This window comes from Eleutherodactylus coqui, chromosome 11, assembly GCF_035609145.1.
Source record: "Eleutherodactylus coqui strain aEleCoq1 chromosome 11, aEleCoq1.hap1, whole genome shotgun sequence".
NCBI lineage: Eukaryota > Metazoa > Chordata > Amphibia > Anura > Eleutherodactylidae > Eleutherodactylus > Eleutherodactylus coqui.
In genome coordinates, this window is record NC_089847.1 from 43,422,150 (window position 1) to 43,443,169 (window position 21,020).

General features: G+C 50.0%; 1 protein-coding gene across 2 annotated transcripts in view; it reads left to right on the forward strand.

Annotated features, from left to right (window-relative positions):
* The first annotated feature begins 13,865 nt into the window (after nucleotides 1-13,865).
* The window catches only part of TENT4B (terminal nucleotidyltransferase 4B), a 62,553-nt gene continuing 55,398 nt past the window's right edge, over nucleotides 13,866-21,020 (forward strand). For both annotated transcript variants that reach the window (XM_066583939.1, XM_066583940.1), the window contains exon 1: nucleotides 13,866-14,759. In XM_066583939.1, coding sequence (XP_066440036.1) covers nucleotides 14,281-14,759 — 479 coding nt within the window. In that variant the 5' untranslated portion in view covers nucleotides 13,866-14,280. The remainder of the gene's footprint in view (nucleotides 14,760-21,020) is intronic.

Below are 21,020 nucleotides of genomic sequence, written 5' to 3' on the forward strand. Positions count from 1 at the left end.
GAGCACCTTGGCCTCTGCATGGTGGCTTGGCGCGAGGGGGTGCTTTGGGAAACAGCTGGTGGATTATTCGCTCTTGCCCTGCCTCTACCCCTGGCCACCCCACTGCCTCTTCCAACCTGTCCTGCGGCTGCAATTGCCTCCCCCTCTGAAGACCTGTCCTCAGTTGGCTTATCACACCAGGTGGGGTCAGTCACCTCATCGTCCAGCGGCCCTTCCTCCGAATCCTCTGTGCGCTCCTCCCTCGGACTTACTGCCCTCACTACTACCTCACTGATAGACAACTGTGTCTCATTGTCATCGTCCTCCTCACCCACTGAAAGGTCTTGAGACAGTTGCCGGAAGTCCCCAGCCTCATCCCCCGGACCCAAGGAACTTTCCAAAGGTTGGGCATCGGTCACGACAAACTCCTCCGGTGGGAGAGGAACCATTGCTGCCCAATCTGGGCAGGGGCCCGAGAACAGTTCCTGGGAGTCTGCCTGCTCCTCAGAATGTGTCATTTTCATGGAGTGAGGAGGCTGGGAGGAAGGAGGAGCAGCAGCTAGAGGATTCAGAGTTGCAGCAGTGGACGGCGTAGAAGACTGGGTAGTCGATAGATTGCTGGATGCACTTTCTGCTATCCACGACAGGACCTGCTCACACTGCTCATTTTTTAATAAAGGTCTACGACGTGGACCCAAAAATTGCGATATGAAGCTGGGGACCGCAGAAACTGTCCTCTCTCCTACTCCCGCAGCAGCCGGCTGCGATTCACCTGGACCAGGAACTCGTCCTATGCCCACACCCTCACTTGGGACTCCGCGTCCTCGACCGCGTCCACGCCCTCTGCCCCTACCCCTCAGCATGCTGGATTAAGAATCGAGCAGAGACAGAGCGGTGTAAAAATGTTTGTGAATTATTGCCGCGCAGTTGGTGGCTGTCAGCGGTAATATAACGCTAAATGAAGCCAGAAATAAATTATAAGGAAGGCTGCATTTAGGCGTTGCTGTGAACTATGCAGTTTGGATGGACGTGAAGTCCCACAGGCCACGCAGGCAAATGCACTGGGTCACCGGTAGCCGTTAAAAAGGAATAATTTTTTTAATCTCCTTATTTTTCTCAGCAATGCAGGCTGAGGCTAGGCAGTGTGTATTGCACTTTCAATCTATGGGCGTCGGGCAGACCGTGAACTTCTGAGACAGCACACGTATAACAGAGTGTTATAGAAAATGTGTGGTTTCTTGGCGTACACTTAGAGGCAGACTGCAGTGAGGCAACGCAATGTGCGGACAGAAATATGTTTAAATGAAGGCTGCACGCAGGCTAGGCGGTGCAATACAGAGGTACTACAACTCCCAGCAACATCGGAGTTAAATGCACACGGTCACAGGTTGCCCTAAGAAGAACCGTTGGGGTTCTTGTAGACAGGATTCTACACTACCTCTGTCCCTGCCTAACCAATACTGCCCCTATACTCAAGTACAGACTGCAGCCTGAGAACGCTACAGCCTGCACACCCGATATACATAAAAAAAAAAAATTGTGCAAAAGTGCTCACAGCAGCCACTACAGGTACTACAACTCCCAGCAACCACGGAGTTAAATGCACACGGTCACAGGTTGCCCTAAGAAGAACCGTTGGGGTTCTTGTAGACAGGATTCTACACTACCACTGTCCCTGCCTGACCAATACTGCCCCTATACTCAAGTACAGACTGCAGCCTGAGAACGCTACAGCCTGCACGCCCGATATACATAAAAAAAAAATTGTGCAAAACTGCTCACAGCAGCCACAACAGTAATGCACTAGGTGAACTGTGGCCCTAAGAAGGACCGTTGTGGTTCTTGAAGACGCTAACACTGTCCCTATAGCATCAGCAGCATCAGCAGCACTGTCCCTGATCTCTCTTAGCATGTGTCTGTGGCGAGCCGCGGGCGGGGCAGATTTAAATACTTGGGGGTCACTTGATCTCGCCAGCCACTCATGCAGGGGGGCGGGATAGGGCTGGAACGTCACAGGAGGAAGTTGTAATGCCTTCCCTGTGTTTCTATTGGCCAGAAAAGGGCGCAAATTTCTCAGGGAAGGAAATGTAATGGAGTCGAGTGCCGCGTGGTGCTCGCCTCGAGTAACGAGCATCTCGAACACCCTAATACTCGAACGAGTATCAAGCTCGGACGAGTGCACTCGCTCATCTCTAGTTTTCAGGCTAGATTTGTGTTTTGGCTGGGAAACAAAATATTAAAGGGGTTGTCCCGCGCCGAAACGGGTTTTTTTTTTTTCAACCCCCCCCCCCCCGTTCGGCGCGAGACAACCCCGATGCAGGGAAGTAAAGAAAGTTTACCGGAGCGCTTACCTTAATCCCCGCGCTCCGGTGACTTCAATACTTACCGCTGAAGATGGCCGCCGGGATCCTCTGTCTTCGTGGACCGCAGCTCTTCTGTGCGGTCCACTGCCGATTCCAGCCTCCTGATTGGCTGGAATCGGCACGTGACGGGGCGGAGCTACACGGAGCCGCTCTCTGGCACGAGCGGCTCCATAGAAGACTGCTGAAGACCCGGACTGCGCAAGCGCGGCTAATTTGGCCATCGGAGGCCAAAAATTAGTCGGCACCATGGAGACGAGGACGCTAGCAACGGAGCAGGTAAGTATAAAACTTTTTATAACTTCTGTATGGCTCATAATTAATGCACAATGTACATTACAAAGTGCATTATTATGGCCATGCAGAAGTGTATAGACCCACTTGCTGCCTCGGGACAACCCCTTTAAGTCAATAGGGGAAGAAAGGAGAATAGGGGAACTTTTTGTATAGTTATAAAGACATTGGGGCATGATCCAACCAAATGATGGTTCCGATCTCAGTCCAAATAACCTCTCTCAATTCTCTGGCATCCAAGAGAAACACATCAATTCTTGAATAGGAAGTATGAGGTTAATATCAAAAGGTATAGTCTGTCCCGGAGCTATAAAGACCGCGTGAAAAATCATATAGTTCCTCTCTCTGCAAAGGTGGGACTATAGGGGAAGGTCATCTAGATCCATAAGTGGAATCCAGAGTTGAATTTGTAACTGAATTGAAGTCACCCCCAATTATCAAACTGCTCTTTCGTATCTTAACAAGTTTTTTCAAAGCGTGAAAATTTTTTTTTGCTTGCCTCTTATATGGGATACATACATTCACCAAAGTGAAAGGGGCATTATTAATCTCAGACAAAAATTATGAAATGGCCTAAAAAAAACAATTTACACATAAGTGCTGCAGACAAAATGATACTGAATGACTGATTGCAATTAATAGTCCTTTTTTTTCCTATTAGGGTTTGAAGCAAACAAAAAATGCGGGAATTTAGGGTGTTTATCTTCTATATATATAAAATTGAATGTATGTCTGTATGCGTGCGTGCGTGTCTGTCTGTCTGTCTGTTTGTCCTTTATGCGCTACTACACCATTCATCCGATCGCCATGAAACTTTGGGAAGTTGTTAAGTACACTCCTGGGAAGATTATAGGCATAGTACAACTATCCCACGATAAATGGCGCGCGCGCGAGCGTCGTCGAAAGTTACGCCCCCCCCCCACGTAGATCGTTCGATTTCCATCACTGCCACTAATTCTCTCACTTCGCGATGTCATAGAAACTTGAAATTTGGCACGAGCATTGATTATGTCATAGATAGGAAAAGTTAATGGGTCCCAACTCGATTATTCAATTCTAAGCGCCAAAGAATTAGCGTCCAAATTTTACGTACGGAATCTAATTCTCTCACTTCCCAATGTCATAGAAACTTGAAATTTGGCACGAGCCATGATTATGTAATAAATAGGAAAAGGTAATGAGTCCCAACCCGATTATTCAATTCTAAGCACCAAAGAATTAGCGTCCAAATTTTACGTACGGAATCTAATTTTCTCGCTTCCCAATGTCATAGAAACTTGAAATTTGGCACGAGCATTGATTATGTCATAAATAGGAAACGCTAATGGGTCCCAACTCGATTATTCAATTCTAAGCGCAAAAGAATTAGCGTCCAAATTTTACGCACGGAATCTAATTTTCTCACTTCCCAATGTCATAGAAACTTGAAATTTGGCACGAGCATGGATTATGTCATAAATAGGAAAAGCTAATGGGTCCCAACTCGATTATTCAATTCTAAGCGCAAAAGATTTAGCGTCCAAATTTTACGTACGGAATCTAATTTTCTCACTTCCCAATGTCATAGAAACTTGAAATTTGGCATGAGCATTGATTATGTCATAAATAGGAAAAGTTAATGGGTCCTAACTCGATTATTCAATTCTAAGCACCAAAGAATTAGCGTCCAAATTTTACATACGGAATCTAATTTTCTCGCTTCCCAATGTCATAGAAACTTGAAATTTGGCACAAGCATTGATTATGTCATAAATAGGTAAAGTTAATGGGTCCCAACTCGATTATTCAATTCTAAGCACCAAAGAATTAGCGTCCAAATGTTACGTACGGAATCTAATTTTCTCACTTCCCAATGTCATAGAAACTTGAAATTTGGCACAAGCATTGATTATGTCATAAATAGGAAAAGGTAATAGGTCCCAACTCGATTATTCAATTCTAAGCACAAAAGAATTAGCATCCAAATTTTACGTACCGAATCTAATTTTCTCGCTTCCCAATGTCATAGAAACTTGAAATTTGGCACGAGCATTGATTATGTCATAAATAGGAAAAGTTAATAGGTCCCAACTCAATTATTCAATTCTAAGCGCAAAATAATTAGCGTCCAAATTTTACGTACGGAATCTAATTCTCTCACTTCCTGATGTCATCTATTTATATAAAAAGGAATGTATGTCTGTCTGTCCTTTTTGCGCTACTACACCATTCATCTAATCGCCATGAGACTTTGGGAAGTTGTTGAGTACACTCCTGGGAAGGTTACTGGCATAGTACATCTATCCTACGATAGGTGGCGCGCGTGCGAGCATCGTCGACAGTTATGCCCCCCAGACAAAGATCGTTTGATTTCCATCTCAAGCACAAAAGCAAAAGGCATTACGAGCAACGGCATGCGTGTTCAACTACAAAATGATGCATCCGCCGAACGTTTCGCAAGACAATTGCTGGATATTGAGAATGCTGAGGTAAAATGAAAGCTGTGCTGTGATTGGTTGCAATTTCTTATACTGCTGAGGTAAAATGAAAGCTGTGCTCTAATTGGTTGCTATTTCTTATACTGCTGAGGTAACATGAAAGCTGTGCTGTGATTGGTTGCTATATATTATACCGCTGAGGTAACATGAAAGCTGTGCTGTGATTGGTTGCTATATATTATACTGCTGAGGTAACATGAAAGCTGCTGTGCTGTGATTGGTTGTTATATATTATACCGCTGAGGTAACTTGAAAGCTGCGCTGTTATTGGTTGTAATCTAGATATATAAAAACGAATGTATGTATGTATGTCTTCGCAGCAATGCGCGACGGGTACGCTAGTCTTTTATAAAATGCATTTCTTGCACAAAGAATATGTCAGCATGTAGCTTGAGTACCTCATGCCATTACAAATTGCGTTTAAGTTGAAGAACTTAACTTTTAACTAAGAAATTATAATGATGAATAAAGAAACAAAAGGAGCTGCACCGACTTCATGGTGGATAGAGAGTGGTGGACACGTAGCATAAAGAAAGATTTCTTACTAATACAATAAAAACAAAAGTAACCGAAGAACAAATAATAAAACTGAGAACCAATATAGTAGTGTTCATCTACTGCCCATTGCACTAAAGTTGAATAAATATTTGGGGGTATTAACAGATGTAAACAGCATGAATAGCTCCAAAATGTGAAAAAAATATTAAAGTTAGAATAGATTTTAAAAAGTACAAAAAGATAACATTATCAATAATGTACTTATGTAATCCGAGTCGAAGGAGGTGCAGCTTGGTCAACCGGAATGTCTTACTTCTACAGGAGTGAGAGTCTGCCCTTTGCTGAAGCTGCTACATAGAACCCACTATTTCTTGGGATGAGAAGCTAAGTAGAGAAGCCCCATTTATATTTGATGTTGGCACCACGAAGAGCAGAGATAACTAATGAGAACTGCCTTCGGAGTTGCAAAGTTGCTGGAGAAGGAGAAGGGAACATCGGTATGCCATTATATGGGTCTGGTAAAGAATCTCCTCAGCTTCCTTCATTTAGAAGTTTCTCCATGGCCTGACAAAAATGGATTTTGTTAGGTATAGGGTTACTGCTGGGGGTGCTGGCGGCCAGTGGTCGCGCTCTGCTACTCCTGGCGCCGCGTGTGTCAGTGTGGGCAGCTCCGGTCGAGGTTCCCCAGTGTTGGTGGTTGCCTGCTCCCACCAGCGGCGCGTCCCCCACTGTGCTCGGGGACGCACTTCCTCCGGCCAGCCGCGTGGCTCTCTGTATAGTGCACAGCCCCGGGGAGAGACGGTCTTATCATCTCCCCCTGTAGGCGTGTCACCTTTCCTCGCCCTGTCTGAGCGGGGACTTTCACATATAAGGCTGCTGAGTGCTAGCAGAGGTTGCCAGTGTTTTGTTAGACTTTGCTCTGCTAGCACCCGCATTTACTGCTCTTGTTTGTTCTGGTTTTTGACCCATTTACACCTTTTGACTCCGCTCCAGTCTTGCTCCTTTTGTACTGCGCACGTGCCTCTCCGGTTTGACTCATTTTTCCCTGACTACTCTCTGTGTTACCCTCTGTTGTTTCGCTCTCGGTAGGTTTTGACCCGGCTTGTTTGACCATCCGTCTCCTGTCCCTCTCCCTTGGGGTCCCTGTCACTAGGTCAAAGCAGGGACCGCCGCCCAGTTGTCGACCCGGGGCTTAGCCCAGGGGGGCAGGTAGGTAGGGATACGGGAGTGGGCTGATTGTAGGGACCCCCCTCTGGTCATCTGTCCCCTACCAGCCATAACAGATTTGAGCTAAGACGTCCCATGGAACAGCCTGTACGATGGAGCGAGCTTTAGGAATTCTGTGTGTTCTATCAATGGTATATTCCAGTGGAGACAGGGATGTAAGTAAAGTTTGAAAGTAGTTGCTGGAGTAGTTATTGATGTAGGTCAGCAGGGGATACAGATTCTAAAATACCACAGAATTTTTTTTTGTTTCTTTGTGACCTATCTTTAAGGTTTATAAGTTTTTCAAGTAGACAGGAGATCTCTTCTTCCAAGACATTGTGAGCATCTACCAACTCATTATGGGCAGTGGAGAATTCCATCAACATTTTTTGTTCAACATGGGCTCTACGTGTGGCGAGGTGGTCAATATTGGATTGAAGATGATTAGAAATGTTTTGCATATCTTGATAAATGTGTTTTGGAAGAGATAAAAGCAGCTCCTTCAATGTATTAGTGGTGAAAGCATTATCTGTAACTGAATATGATTGTAAATTACAGGAGAGGTTCTCCATGTTTACATCATCCACAGTGGTAGAATTAGATATTTTTTTTGGAAAAAAGGCTCTTTGGAATTGCTGTTTGTTCTGGTTGTGATTATAAGAATCTACATCTCCACTGGTGCCGTGAGGGCCAGATGGTAAAAATATCTGTTAACCCTTTCCAATCCAATTTGTATCCTGGTTTTACTAGGGGGCTTACTCTTTTTCTGCTGTTATACAACGGCACTATCTGCTGGCTAAAGCCAGTACTGCGTAAGGTGACACATTGGATAGGCTCCAACAGCAGAGAGGCTGGCAATATACAGTAAGAGAACCCTGACGAACGTCTTTCAACATCGGAGCTGTACAACCTTAAATCATAATGTCTTTAGACGTCAGACAGTGGATTGGAAAGGGTTAAGTTCCTAGAAGCTGTAGATTTGATTCGCTTTCGGACCCTTTTAGGCTGTGAATAATGAGATTTTTTGTAGATTGGTAGTTTTCCCTTTGTTGATTATAGAAGGATATTTATCTCCATCAAGTTAAGGCCCATTTACACGCAAAGATAATCTTTCAAACTCTTGAAAGTTTTAGCAAACGTTTTGCATGAAGTGTTAATGGACACTAATTGCCATTAACACTTTATCATCTTCATTTGCATGTAAATAAGCCTCCACAAGCTGTTTGCAGAGCCCAGCTTGTGATTAGTCACACGCCCAGCTGTGGGAGCAGCTGCATTGTTCTCCTTGGGACTGCCAGAAATTAACAATGTTATCTGCTGGCTCCCCGTGGAGAGAACAACCTATGGTCTACTGGAGATAAATACAAACTGCTTTATCGCCAGTAGCTGAACGATAGATTTTAAGTTCACCTTAAAATCATCGTTCAAACGAAAAGTGAGCGATGCATGTGTTTACATGTAATGATTATTTGTCAAATTGGGTTGTTTGAATGAATTTTGAACGATAATCGTTACGTGTAAATGGGCCTTAACTCTTGTGGTTCACGAACAGATTAGTCCAGAATGTCTGTTTTATACATATTGCAAAAAATGCCAAAAACTGATTTTCATGGTCGGGTTGTGAGTAGCTTTGGTTTTGTTGTAGTTTTCATGCTGTGGTATGTATATCTATATTTCAATGGGGAGAGAAGGTTTTGTTCCTATTGTGCAGGTGACCATTGATACTATTCCCTGATACATCCGTCCAACATGTACCACAGTAAAGCCATACAGTGGCATATATGTTGGCCACAACATAGTAAAACGGAAAGTATTGGCCTGGTGTGCTTTTTCTTGGTGGCCCAATGTTTAGGAAAGCGCAGCCTGCTATATTTTCTTCTACAGTAAAGAAAGGTATGTTAGTGGATACCACCCCAATGGAGGCCAAACAAATGTTTGGCAGTGCATGACAACACAGCCTATACTGTTGCCAGACATTTCTATCAGTTGCTTATTTCCTGTATGACCTAAGGATGGGTCGAACTAAAATCTAATCCTCTCTTTCACCCAGTATCTACAGTTGGGAAGAATCAGGAGGTTCCATACACAAAAGACCAATGTCCAATACTGCGAAAATAAGCTCGTTTGGAAGACTTTTATCTTATGTGTATGGCTGACTTTGGAATGCGAAGACATTCTCCAAGAAACACCAGAATGTGCAACTTTTTGATTTATAAAAAAAAACCATTAGTAGCATTAGCAAAAAATGTTATTTTAAAACCACCCAAAAACAAACATTACTTACTTCCAGATGACCTCAACTGTGTTTATGTAAAAATCTCAACATTGGCCTGAAGTCAATGAGTTTCTATAATTTGTCATTGAATTTTTATTCAAGTACAATTATTTCAGATTTGATGACAGTGGCTTTAGGGGGTGGGGAACATTTCCCTAATTATCCAATATTTATATGGCAATTTGGGAGGAGGAATTCATTTTTTTCGGACTGTGATCCCAATGCCCTCCATATCGGGTGGTATGGTTATTTTATAGATGACCTGCTCCTGATATGGGAGGTGGGATTCAACTAAGCACAACAGTTTTTTTCTCATTTGAATGACAACCTATGAATTTGAAGTTTGCTGTGAGATATGAAGAAAGGGATATTGATTAACTTGATGTCACCTTAAATGGAAATGTAGAATTGCGAAAGGTTGACATTTTTCAGTTTAGGAAAAGAACTGCAGTTAATGGGTTTTTGGATCCATCATTTTGTCATTTGCAAGCAGTGAGAAAAAAATATCCCCGTGGGAGAATTGATTTGAACGCGATTGGTTTGTTATGGCAGAATTAGGAAATGAATTAACAGAGGTGTGTGATAAAGTGAAAAGGAATGGATATCCATGATGGACTCTATATAGAGCCTGAAGAATAGTGAAGGATATCCTAAGCGAGTCTCTTGGATGGAGATGTAGTTAATGAACATAAAAACAGAGAAACAACAAAGCTATAGGAAACGGGGATAAACACAATATAACTTTTCCACTCTGTAGGGCATACATTATAGAGAGGTTGTGACCATCATCAATAGACACTTACCCATTATTGTACAAATATCCTACATTGTGAAAGATCATTTCCAAAGGGGTTGATTTTGTGTCAAGATGGGTGTGAACATTAGGCAGGATGCTTTCTCTGAGTCTCTTTAACCCTTTCCAATCCAATTTTGGATTCAGGGTTTCCTATAAGACTTTTTCTTTTTGCTGTTATACAACGTTGCCATCTGCTGGCTAAAGCCAGTGTGTGCGCCAGAGAGGCTCCGACAGCTGAGAGGCTGGCAATAGACGGTAAGAATACCCTGTCGGACGTCTTCTGACATTAGAGCTGTACAAGCTTCAATCAGGAGATGTCAGGAAGGTAGGAAAATGGCAGACAGTGGATTGGAAAGGTTTAATTCAGACACTCGGAAACAAAAAAGTTGGTTGACCGTGCATGTTTTTTTTTCATGTGACCATAAAATTTGTAAAGCTTGTCAATTTGCACATAAATAAAATAGTTTTGTTCTGCAGTTACGGGCAAGTAGTAGAATATCAGAACATGCATACATTGAAATTCCACTTTTGTGACACATGTGATCACATGTAAATATCACAATTTACAGTATGCTGCACAACGGGAGTATTAAAAGTTCACATTATCTGACACGGTTAATCGCGAGGTGGTGCGGAGGTCAGCGGTTTCCAAGTACTTTGCAGAAAAACATGCAGGCTGCAGTGATAGATTGTTTTTTCAGGGAATAGGAAAGGCCAGGAGACCAATTATAGGAGAGGATCATCGCAAAAAACTTCTTAATAGAGCAGCAAGATGGAGATGGATTTTCGTATTAAAACGTATGGTTCCAAATAGGTTGAATATTATACAGAATCTGAATACATATGTGGATTGGGAAATAATGCCGTAAGGGTTAAAGATTGTGATTGGATGTTTTTAACATGTGATGTTTGTAGCAGATTTAATGAAGGAAAGCTATTTCCGAAACGCGTAGTAACTCACCATGCTGAGAAGTGTCCTATCTTCTGGATTTTAATGATGTATGAATGAAGAAGGAAGTTTTTAATGAGGTCCGGGCAGATGCTGGAGATTTTTTTTTACATTTCCTGGTGGATCAGTTGCTCTAGTGCCTGTTGTCATTGGCAAAATACACGGTACGGAGCCGAAGCAGATCGCTTTGACCTGTGATGTGGCTGTTTCTGGTAATTGCAGGCACAAATGTCACTAATTTTAATGGGAGCTGTGTAGAGATGAGCGAGCATACTCACTAAGGCAAACTACTCGAGCGAGTAGTGCCTTATTCGAGTATCTGCCCGCTCATCTCTAAAGATTCGGCTGCCGGGGCGGGTGAGTGGTGAGTTGCGACAGTGAGCAGGGGGGGCGGGGGGAGAGAGTGAGAGAGAGATCTCCCCCCGTTCCTCCCCGCCCCCCACCGGCAGCCGAATCTTTAGAGACGAGCAGGCAGATACTCGACTAAGGCACTATTCGCTCGAGTAGTTTGCCTTAGCGAGTATGCTCGCTCATGTCTAGAGCTGTGCCTACAATTACCAGGGTCAGCCACTACACCTGGTTCGGAGGAGCAGCTTCCTCTCCATACCCTGTGACAGCAGCCAGAATAGCTTTTTTTTGTCACCCCGTCTCCAGGGAAAAGTTGAGTAAACTGTGATTTAAAAATTGTATGAATTGCAAAATTTGCGCCAATAGAAAGTACAAAAATCAGCCCTCACACTGACCCATCGACAGAAAAATAAAAAAAGTTATGGGAGTCAAAAAATGGTGATAGAAAGCTACATTTTTAAAAAATATTTTATTTTAAAAGGGTTTTCCACTGAAATACTACTGATGACCTATCATCGGGATAGGAGGTTGTACCAGAATACACTTTTATCACCTATGCATAGGATAGGTGATAAAAGTTGGGTTGGTGGGGGTCTCACTGCACGCCCCACAGGGAGGGGACTGCATGGAGTAGCAGTCGCATATGCAGGGTGACACTCCATTCATTTCTCCATGGGATTGCCGGCAAAAGCCGTGTGCTTGTACTCGGTTATTTCTGTCAGACCTATGAAAGTGAATAGAGCCGCGGTTGTGCTCCACTCCATTCAGTCTGAAGTCCTTGTTGGTGGGCACACCCAGGAGCCTCGTACTCAGAATCAATGGGGGTCTCAGAGGTGAGACATCCACTAATCAGACTTTTATTACCTGTCCTATGAATAGGTGATAAAAGTGTGTTCTGGTACTACCCCAACTAGGCTGCGTCCTTAAAGGGGTATTGTAGCCGACAGCAAATACCAGGTATACACGGCTCAGGTGATGTTTGATTGCTGTAGATCTGACCTCCCGGGGATCATGAGAGAACCGCCCACTGAGCAGCACTGAGCACGTGCGACCACCGCTCTCTTCACCGTCCATGGAGATAGTCGATCGATGCGCTGGGCAAGCTCCATCATTCCCATGTAGTGCCACCATGCAGGGTCTTCTCACTGCCTGGGGTTGGCTTCACACGGTCGATAAAATAGCGTGAGATTTGTGTGGTGCGAGATGCCCAAATATGTACCCCATTCTTTTGAAGGGGTCATACATATACATAAGCAATTTTTTTCCCACACTGCAGTGCGGTTCCGAAAAAAATCACGACCTGTTGTATCTTTGGGCGTTCCCCAGCACGCCTCGCTAATTGTTTTCAATAAGGTCAGCAAAAGCATTTGAGAATCTTGCGCTATGAGGCCCCTTCTTCTGAATGGCGTCATACACCTGAGCGGCGTTTTCTCGTATCACGGTGCGGGGAAAAAATGGTGGCATGTCCCATCTTTTTGCGCTCCTCGGAACGCATCGCCCGTTGTTTTCAATGGGACAGTCAGATTGCCCTACGAGGTGTACGTGAGGTTTCCCGTTTCAATTAATTGGAAACACTTGCTGGCGCCGTAAACAAACACTGGAGGATCGCAACTTCACAGAAGGCCTCATGTCCACGGGCGGGTCAGATTCTGTATGCAGGAGCCCGCAGCCGAATCCAACCCTACCCGTGGCCGAGGACCGCGCGTTCTTGTCCGGGTTGTCTTTTTTCTTTGCTGCGGATGTGTGCGAAGCGCCGCCGCACATTCGCAGTAGAGGTTTTTTTTTCAAAACTCCTGCTTTCCCGTGGAATCCGTAATATCAGTTGCGGCCGGGCCGCGGATCGGACGGCAATGGAAGCCATCCGTACGGAAACCGCACTGAAATGAAGCATACTGCGATTTGCTTTACGTATTCACAGATCCAGGTGCAAACGCCCATGATTCCCTGCAGGAGGCTTGAACTGCGGATCGTCCGCGCATATTCTGCAATTCAAATCCACCTGAGGACGTTGGGCGTCATGCGAGGCGTTTTTGCATGAAAAGCCCCACATCTGTGGGTAAACCGCCCGCTGATCAGTGCGGCATCACACTGGGTTTCCCGATCTGATATCGCGTTCGCCCCTGATGCATACAGCCCTGGGGTGTTTCACACAACTTTTCTGCGCAATTCTCTGATGGAACGAATCGGCGTGAAGCTGCACAGTTATAGGACACTCCCATCAGCACGCGGATATCCACACGGGCTGCTTTGCGAACAGCCTGGCTGAGGCCATATTCACACGGGCGAATGCGATATTGGTCTGGAAACCGTGTAACGATACGGCGTCCGCAAACTAGTGATTTTTGCTGCAATAAAAATCACTATAACGCAAGAAAATGACACAAAAAAATCAGAGCGACTTTTATTGAATGTATTTGCAATTGTCCGTGTGAATGCACCCTACAGCAGGAGCCCGGCGGCCATGCTGTAAGGTTACTTCCGCCACCTGCTCGGCCGCCATAGCACCTCTTCCACCGTCTTCTTCAAATTTGATCTGCTTCTTATCGCCGTGACGTCAGCAAACCCCGCCCACATTCCATCGCTATAGGCTAAGAGCAGATGGCTTGTCACGTGACCTGTAGTAGGAGGAGAGTAAGCCGAGAGGAAGGCGCATGCGCAGTAAAGCAACGAGTTAGTGGGAGGGAGGAGCCGCCATTGCTTTGGCCGGTGTGACAGGAACCGAGATTTGGAGCGCATGGAAGCCTCACACGTTAACGGGCCTTAGCTCCCGGGGGCCGCGCCGCCACTGCCGTGTGTCTGTTCGGCTTCTGTTTTTATTCTTCCTGAGGTGTCGGTTGAAGACGAGTGGCGAGGGGGAGGGGGTGAGCGGAGCAGGAGAGATAGAAGGGGTGTGGGAGGGGAGCAGTCATTAGGGCACCCCTCAAGAAGGGAGGTGACTGGAGCGCCCGGTCAGATAACGGCTAGCTAGGGACGAGGACCGTACCATTCTCCGGCGGGAGGGGGGAGCGCACACATCCGGGTACTCGGACCGTTAGCCCGCGGCTAGGACGGCGGTGTGCCCCGGGGAGAGGAGTGCGGGGAGCCCCGGGCTCCGTTTGATGGATCCTCGGATCGCCTGGTTCCAGCCAGAGCAGCTCGGCCCCTCCAACAGCCTGTGGATGCAGATCTGGGAGACGACGCAAGGCCTGCGGAACCTGTACTTCAGCCACAGCAGCCCGGCCTCGTCCCCCGCACACAGCGGCTCGTCGTCCTCCACCAGCAGCAGCAGCTCGTCCGGCTGTGAGGCCAGCATGTACCGGGACAGCAGCGCCTCCTCCCCGCCCCCCGCCGGCCCGGAGCAGGGGGACTACTTACCTCTGGAGACCGCCAACAACAACCACAACCAGCAGCAGCAGCCGCCGGCCAGCCCGGGCCCCGGGGCGTGGAGGAAGGACCCGGCCAACCGCAACAAGCGCAAGCGGGACAACAAGGCCAGCACCTTCGGACTCAACTACAGCCTGCTGCACGGCGCCTCCCCGGGGAGCGCACACTGCGGGACCCCCTGGAAGAGCCGCAACTACAGCGACGAGGTCATAGGGTGAGTGGCCCTGCTCATGTCACTGGGGGTCCCTGCTTACCCCGTCCCCATGCCGTCTTGCTGTCACTGGGGGGTCCTGGCTCTGCCCTATTCCTGCTGTCACGGGGGTCCCTGCCCTATTCCTGCTGTCACTGGAGGGTTCCCCCTCATGCCCTCCTGCTGTCACTGGGGGTCCCCTCCCCTAATGCCCCGCTCCCCTCTGAGCTTTCGATTATTTTTTTCCTTCACACTTGTGGATATGAATTGCGTGTTCTGCAAGCAGAAGAAAACCGTAGCACGCTGTATCTCGCTGCGGGCGGCCTCTATTGAAGTCAATGGAGGCATCCGGCCTGCAGCCCATAAGCAACTAACATTACATATGGGCTGTGAGTACCTGCGTTATCACTAAGCGACCGCACGGGAAATACAGGGGGGGGGGGGGGGGAACACCACCGCGCATGATCACCTGCGAGCCGCCGAGGTGATAGACAACACAGATCAGGTGCGCAAAGTCACCAGCCGGGAACATGCAGAAATCCACTGTGGGCCTCTTGCATGTGCAATCCGACCCATTCCTGTAAGCTTGGCCTTACCCTCCTCCTGTCCCTGACCTGTACCTCGCCCCTGCTCTCCTCCTGTCACACTTGACCCTCACTACATACTGGCCTCCTGTCAGACCTTACCTTCACCACATGTGTACCCCCCCCCCCCCGCTCTCCTCCTGTCACATCTGACCCTCACCACATGTGTACCCCCCCCCCCCGGTCTCCTCCTGTCCCATCTGACCCTCACCACATGTGTACCCCCCCCCCGCGCTCCTCCTGTCACATCTGACCCTCACCACATGTGTACCCCCCCCCCCGCGCTCCTCCTGTCACATCTGACCCTCACCACATGTGTACCCCCCCCCCGCGCTCCTCCTGTCACATCTGACCCTCACCACATGTGTACCCCCCCCCGCTCTCCTCCTGTCACATCTGACCCTCACCACATGTGTACCCCCCCCACCCGCTTTCCTCCTGTCACATCTGACCCTCACCACATGTGTACCCCCCCCCCGCTCTCCTCCTGTCACATCTGACCCTCACCACATGTGTACCCCCCCGCTCTCCTCCTGTCACATCTGACCCTCACCACATGTGTACCCCCCCCCCGCTCTCCTCCTGTCACATCTGACCCTCACCACATGACATGTGTAACCCCCCCCCCCCCGCTCTCCTCCTGTCACATCTGACCCTCCCCACATGTGTACCCCCCCCCCCCGCTCTCCTCCTGTCACATCTGACCCTCACCATGTGTACCCCCCCCCGCGCGCTCTCCTCCTGTCACATCTGACCCTCACCACGTGTGTACCCCCCCCCTGCTCTCCTCCTGTCACATCTGATCCTCACCACGTGTACCCCCCCCCGCTCCTCCTGTCACATCTGATCCTCACCACATGTGTACCTCCCCCGCTCTCCTCCTGTCACATCTGATCCTCACCACATGTGTACCTCCCCCGCTCTCCTCCTGTCACATCTGATCCTCACCACATGTGTACCTCCCCCGCTCTCCTCCTGTCACATCTGATCCTCACCACATGTGTATCCCCCCTGCTCTCCTCCTGTCACACCTGACCCTCACCACATGTGTACCCCCCCGCCCCGCTCTCCTCCTGTCACAGCTGACCCTCACCACATGTGTACCCCCCCCGCCCTGCTCTCTTCCTGTCACAGCTGACCCTCACCACATGTGTACCCCCCCCAGCCCCGCTCTCCTCCTGTCACAGCTGACCCTCACCACATGTGTACCCCCCGCCCGCTCTCCTCCTGTCACAGCTGACCCTCACCACATGTGTACCCCCCCCGCCCCGCTCTCCTTCTGTCACAGCTGACCTTCACCACATGTGTACCCCCCCGCCCCGCTCTCCTCCTGTCACAGCTGACCCTCACCACATGTGTACCCCTCGCCCCGCTCTCCTCCTGTCACAGCTGACCCTCACCACATGTGTACCCCCCCGCCCCGCTCTCCTCCTGTCACAGCTGACCCTCACCACATGTGTACCCCCCCCCCCCCCGCTCTCCTCCTGTCACACCTGACCCTCTCACCACGTGTGTATCTCGCCTCCCTGCTCTCCTGTCACACCTCATCTTCACTACATACTGTTCTCTACCTCATCCCCCTGCTCTCCTCCTGTCACACCTGACCTTCACTAATACTGTCCTCCTGTACCTCACCCACCCCCCCTGCTCTCCTCCTGTCACACCTGACCCTATTTATATACTGTCCTTCTGTACCTCACCGCCCCCCCTGCTCCTCTCCTGTCACACCTGACCCTCACCATATATGTATCTCACCTCACTGCTCTCCTCCTGTCACACCTCACCTTCACTACATACTGTTCTCCTGTACCTCACCCCCCCCCCCCCCTTGCTTTCCTCCTGTCACACCTCACCTTCACTACATACTGTCCTCCTGTACCTCACTCCCTCTGGTTCCCCCCCCCCCCCCCCCCGTCATCCCTGACCCTCACTACATACTGTCCTCCTGTACCTCACCTTGCTGCCTCCTCTATTCATATCAGTATCAGACCTGTAGATGCGTCACATAATATCCTGCCAGCGGTTTCTTCTGATGTCTAAGGATGCATGCACACGGACTAGTTGGATTCCACATGTGGAATCCAGCCCTGGCAGCAGCGGCGTCCGCATGCACCTGCTTTCAGTTCGTTTTATCTTTACTGCGGATGGTCTGCACGGCTCGTGGTCGGATATGCGAAGTACAGATTTTTCTTGTAAACTCCTGCGGAATTCAGGGTCTGTCTGCAAGGTCAATTGCGGACGGGCTGCGGGTCAGGCAGCTTCCATTGACTTCCGTGAAAGCCGTCCGTGCGGAGCCTGCAGGAAAATGGAGTATGCTGCGATTCTTTTCTTATCTCTCACTTTCCCTTCCCGAGCGGAAACCGCAATCTGTTTCGGCTCGTGTGCCGGAAGAATCACTTTTCCATAAAATGCTTTGGAGGGTTATTGCTGTAGAACCCGGAGGTGACCGCCTGCTCTGGACAGCAAAAGTCTGTCCATGTGTGTAAGGCCTAAAATATGTATTGTCTGTGATTTTTGGATTATTTCTCCAGGAAAACAAATTGCAGTTGGCAACCATGATCCGGTATTAGTGTATCTTGACGCCACCTCAACAGGTGGAGCCAAGATAGAACATGTTTGATAGGGGGTTGCCGCCCCTTGTTCGTGATTGGCTGCACGGCATTGTTCCCTTTCTTGGCTTCACAGGTCCTGCTTCTGCCACCGCGCAGACTGTAGCCGGCTTCCCAGCAGCCCCGCTGTCACTTCGCCCCGCTGACGCTCTGCAGCGCTGAGTGATGCAGGGATGTGAAGCGGCGGCCGGCTACGCTCTGCACTCCTTGCCACAACACTGCCGTCAAGTGCCGATCGCCGACGCTGACCACTGCGCCCCACAGCTGCGCCCTGAACTCCCCAGTGCCGACCGCCGTGGGTCAGCGCTAGGGCCCACAGGAGCGCTGTTAAGTTCGCCCCAGCAGCGGTCACAGGCGACGTTCACCGCTCCCTGGCACAGCCGCGCTGTGAAATTCATACCAGGAGCTGTCACCTTCCTGCATGGCGTTGTCCGCTGGGCAGCAGCGCTCATAAATGCCGAGCGTCGCCTCTCAGCCTTTGCTGCGGCCAGCGGCTGCCTTCCGGACCTGTGAGGGGAGACAGCCAATCAGAAACACGTTCTAACTTGGCTCCACCTGTTAAGGTGGCGTCAAGATACACTAATACCCCATGGTCCTTACCCAACACCTTCTTCCTGTTCCTCACGCCCGTACCCAACACCTTCTGCCTGTTCCTCACGCCCGTGCCCTCCTCCTGCCATGGGCCTGTTCCTCACGCCCGTGCCCTCCTCCTGCCATGGGCCTGTTCCTCACGCCCGTGCCCTCCTCCTGCCATGGGCCTGTTCCTCACGCCCGTGCCCTCCTCCTGCCATGGGCCTGTTCCTCACGCCCGTGCCCTCCTCCTGCCATGGGCCTGTTCCTCACGCCCGTGCCCTCCTCCTGCCATGGGCCTGTTCCTCACGCCCGTGCCCTCCTCCTGCCATGGGCCTGTTCCTCACGCCCGTGCCCTCCTCCTGCCATGGGCCTGTTCCTCACGCCCGTGCCCTCCTCCTGCCATGGGCCTGTTCCTCACGCCCGTGCCCTCCTCCTGCCATGGGCCTGTTCCTCACGCCCGTGCCCTCCTCCTGCCATGGGCCTGTTCCTCACGCCCGTGCCCTCCTCCTGCCATGGGCCTGTTCCTCACGCCCGTGCCCTCCTCCTGCCATGGGCCTGTTCCTCACGCCCGTGCCCTCCTCCTGCCATGGGCCTGTTCCTCACGCCCGTGCCCTCCTCCTGCCATGGGCCTGTTCCTCACGCCCGTGCCCTCCTCCTGCCATGGGCCTGTTCCTCACGCCCGTGCCCTCCTCCTGCCATGGGCCTGTTCCTCACGCCCGTGCCCTCCTCCTGCCATGGGCCTGTTCCTCACGCCCGTGCCCTCCTCCTGCCATGGGCCTGTTCCTCACGCCCGTGCCCTCCTCCTGCCATGGGCCTGTTCCTCACGCCCGTGCCCTCCTCCTGCCATGGGCCTGTTCCTCACGCCCGTGCCCTCCTCCTGCCATGGGCCTGTTCCTCACGCCCGTGCCCTCCTCCTGCCATGGGCCTGTTCCTCACGCCCGTGCCCTCCTCCTGCCATGGGCCTGTTCCTCACGCCCGTGCCCTCCTCCTGCCATGGGCCTGTTCCTCACGCCCGTGCCCTCCTCCTGCCATGGGCCTGTTCCTCACGCCCGTGCCCTCCTCCTGCCATGGGCCTGTTCCTCACGCCCGTGCCCTCCTCCTGCCATGGGCCTGTTCCTCACGCCCGTGCCCTCCTCCTGCCATGGGCCTGTTCCTCACGCCCGTGCCCTCCTCCTGCCATGGGCCTGTTCCTCACGCCCGTGCCCTCCTCCTGCCATGGGCCTGTTCCTCACGCCCGTGCCCTCCTCCTGCCATGGGCCTGTTCCTCACGCCCGTGCCCTCCTCCTGCCATGGGCCTGTTCCTCACGCCCGTGCCCTCCTCCTGCCATGGGCCTGTTCCTCACGCCCGTGCCCTCCTCCTGCCATGGGCCTGTTCCTCACGCCCGTGCCCTCCTCCTGCCATGGGCCTGTTCCTCACGCCCGTGCCCTCCTCCTGCCATGGGCCTGTTCCTCACGCCCGTGCCCTCCTGGTGATTTCACAGAACAGCCCCCCCCCATACGTCCGTTGACATGAAGCCTAAGTGCCACCTTCTAGTCAGGTGACAGAACTTGTTCAGGAACCGGAGGGGAGGAGTTATACCACCTGATGCCATCCTCTTCCTTGTTTGGCTGCCTCTTCATAGGGCCCTTCTTGGTACGTCCACAATAGTCAAAGCAATTCTTAGATTCCCCGCTGAGTGCTGGTGGTGCGTCAATTGGTCCAATATATTGTGTACTGCTCTGACTGGCCAGTGCTGCTCACATGATCAGTGGTGGTGAAATGGGAAGCAGCATGCATTGTCTGGGTTGCTGTGACTTTGTGACCAGTGTAGGTACTCACAGACATGTGGTTTGTTTGTTTTTTTTGGGGGGGGGGGGGGGGGGCAAAATAGTGCAGCACAACTTTAAAATCACAGTGGACGCAACCGTATTGTAATGGGCAGCAAAAAGCTCACCAGTCTTTACAATCACTGGGCACGGGAAATACTTCCAGAGTTGAAAGAATTGATGCCCCCCATCTTTTTGGGGGGGTTGTTGACTGCTGAGCAAGTAATTAAGCACATTTAAATGGATTTTCCCGTACCTAGGCATGTGTTACACGGGCGTATTCGCCCTCGCTATGCACAGTGAATTTCAATGGCTTTGTTCACATACGCACATCTTTCCTGCACGTTTTACCTGAGCAAAAAAGACCCCAAAACGCAGCGTACTCTATTTTCCTGCGCACAATCTCCATTAAAATAGTCAGAGGTTCTGCGAATGCGCGCAAAACATGTTAGATGTGTGAAACACTGCATAATTGCGCAGGAAAGAGCACATTTGGAACGGACGGGCCATTTAAATCACAGTTTCTTTTAGAATTTCCCACATGCAAATAGTACAGTAAAATAAGCCGATGTGCGCACAAAAAACATCGTTCATTTGGCAAAAAAGCCGCACATGCGTGCGCAAATATGCATGAACTCGTGTGACGCCGGCCTTGAGGTACTTTACCGTGGCTCAGTTTGAGCTGGATGATGAGTGCTGATCGGGGCTCGATT